Below are 2,926 nucleotides of genomic sequence, written 5' to 3' on the forward strand. Positions count from 1 at the left end.
GATTTTCCCGAACGATTTGCGATAAATTAAAGTCAATACCGAAGCGATAAAAAAATAAAAAACCGAGCTAGCTCTTCAGTGAGTTTTTGAAAAATATCTCCGAAACTAAAGAACATATTAAAAATGATGTAGAACCATTTTTCTTAGCGCGGATGAGTTACCAAAAAGTTCATAACGAAAAAATCGGTATTTCCCTCAATTCCGAAGATATTGCCCGAAAACTCACCAAAGAAAATTAAGAGAACTTCAATTAATAATGAATTACTTCCCTAGCACGTCACTACTGAATCAAAACCGATGACATGAGATGGATTGAATCGTTAATGTTTTAATCATGATGAACTTAATAAAATTTCAACAGTCCAGCAAAAATTTTGCATGAATTTGGCTGGACTGTTAGGCTGGCAATTAGCAATTATTAATGATGTGAGACGGCTTCCATCAAATTCAATAGCTTTTCCAAGACCGTTCGTAAGACCATCCTTAATTGCACTCCACCAATTCGACCAGGAAGTGGTCGATATTACCCCAGACTCTCCTATATGTATATTAAGATATGTACCCGTCCGTTTGAAATGTCCCCACTTTGTCGATCCTAGTTTCTGAGATATTTGCCTTTTTCTCAAAGATTGTGTCTTTTTTCTATTGTCTTTTCTTCTATTGTCTCCAACATGACTATAGAACTCTTCCTACGTCGAACCAGAGACATTGACTTCTATTATCTCACCTAGAGATCAATTATTCCGACTTAAAAAAAAAAAACAAAAAGGGCGGTCTCAAAATCCAGGTCATATAACCAGGTATATACGAACTCCATATCGACAAAGTAGGCCCTTATCATGCAGACGGCCACACATAAGTAGTAAACTAGGATAAGTGCATTTTTTTCACAACCCCGCCTTAGCGAATATCTCGAAACCGAAGGAAGATGATGATTTTTTAATAGAATCCTTTTTTGTAGCTCTCATGATTTTCTACAAAAAATGTTTATGCAAAAAATTGACCATGTTCCCCCAATTGCGAGATATTGGCTGAAAACTTGTCTCGGAAAAAATGCAGATATCTCCAGTTTAGGATTTCGCTACTGATATGATTAAAGTTAGTAGAAGCAATAGTGTTACGTATGTACCAGGCATGAGGTACTGCATGTTCATGGCCTCGTCGCGCATTCTCTCTCCCCTCAAGCAAATCGCTGCAGCACTAAACAGTATTGCACTGACTAGCGACCAACCGACGCCGACCCAAGCCACCACGTACGACCAGTCATACGAAATAATCGAGCTTTCCTTGAGGATCTAGATATTTGCCGTACGATGATGCACCCCAGATAAAACACAACAAAAAAAATCAATCATTAGTGAAATTTTGTTTCCATTTTTTTGTCACCTGGCATTATGTATTGAACATTAGCGGCTTGCTCTCGGGCACGTTCTTTCCTTAAGCACGATGCTGCTATAAGGAAGAGTGTCATCGTGGCTAGACACGTGGCAACACCTAGCCAGGCTAGATAAAATGACCAGTCGTACCACTGTGACACATGATTCTTCAACACCTGTGCAATTTCAATTTCAATCATCACATTATTCTGCAGCTAAAGGCTCTAGTGAGATTTTTACCATTTCAGATCATTATTCTGATGTTCTTTATTAATTATCAATTTATCAAGAGAACTATCGGTTCGAGGAGATGAAACTTAAGCGCCTTTTTGTGGCCCGTTAAATTTGCCGTAAAAACGGTGTTAAGTGGTTTTACGTGAATTCGATGGGTTGTGGGGAATTATTTGTTTTATATTTTAGAAGATATTCCGTGGTTTATGGAAAAAAAGAGGAAATTTCTGGTTTATATTTGATGGACGGAATTCAGCTTTAAGTGGAAGAAAAGAAATTTGTCAGACAATTCTGAAACTTAAATGGATTATTTTTTTTTCTTGTTATTCATGTTTACATTTACAGGATACGGGAAAGTAAACGCGTAATTTAGAATGAAATTTCCGAATCGTAATAATTCCGAAAGAAAAAGGATTCGATAGGAATGCAGGAGTGAAGAGATGAAAGGGAAAGAGTCGATTCGTTCTCCAGTCAAATATCTCTGAATCTAAAGGAAATTGAAAAATTTTCGTAATAACTTCTTTCGTGAAGTGAAATGGGCGCTACAAAAAAGGTTTATACAAAAATTTCGTTATATATCTCAGATTCAGAAATAATCCTCAAAAACTAGACTATCAGCTAAATAGCCTTTTCCCTTTCACCTCTTTGTCGCTGAAATAAATATTGAATTGAATATTAAAGTACGTAAATAAAATTACTTTGTGAAATAATATGATCAATTGCACAATCTCAATTAAACCGAAAGACCGAAAACAAATTATTATCAAAATTGTTATCTCGGATCTCATTAGCGATTTTGTTTCACTTTTTGTTCACTCTAATTTACATTCTAGGAAAGTTGAATAATATTATCACGATGAAATCAGAGAAAATATTGAGAGCAGAATTGAATGCACGAGGCGCAATGATCCGTGAGAAATCTCGGCACCCATTATGTGTTTTTACCCCACAATGACGACCGAAATATTCATTCATCCGGCGGATCCTTCTCGTGATTTCAATGTTTTTATTAAACTTTTGAATATTTTCTCTGTTACTTTCATATTATTAATAGAAAAATAACGGATTATTGTGAGCGGTAATTTATAAGACACTTACATTGCTCCATTGTTGATAATATTCCTCGCCGACTATTTTTTCTTTCTCATAGTACTCAACACCATGCCAGAGTCCCATGCCACAGGCACTCAATAAACCTATTGATAAATATTGCATAATTTTGTCAAGAGGACTAAAACAGATTCCAATTATTTTTCATCGAAGTTCCCATTGGCAGTCCCATTTGTTTGTTGTTTCTCTCATTATTTAAAAATTTTATG

General features: G+C 35.7%; 1 protein-coding gene across 1 annotated transcript in view; it reads right to left on the reverse strand.

Moving 5' to 3' along the window:
* Positions 1-2,926, reverse strand: part of LOC105271121 (uncharacterized) — a gene marked incomplete in the record, with an annotated part of 14,219 nt that overhangs the window by 3,101 nt on the left and 8,192 nt on the right. Inside the window, 2 exon segments of the mRNA XM_011312475.1 lie at positions 1,387-1,552; positions 2,706-2,803. Coding sequence (XP_011310777.1) covers positions 1,387-1,552; positions 2,706-2,803 — 264 coding nt within the window.

The sequence above is a fragment of the Fopius arisanus genome, unplaced genomic scaffold (assembly GCF_000806365.1).
Source record: "Fopius arisanus strain USDA-PBARC FA_bdor unplaced genomic scaffold, ASM80636v1 scaffold00102, whole genome shotgun sequence".
Lineage (NCBI taxonomy): Eukaryota > Metazoa > Arthropoda > Insecta > Hymenoptera > Braconidae > Fopius > Fopius arisanus.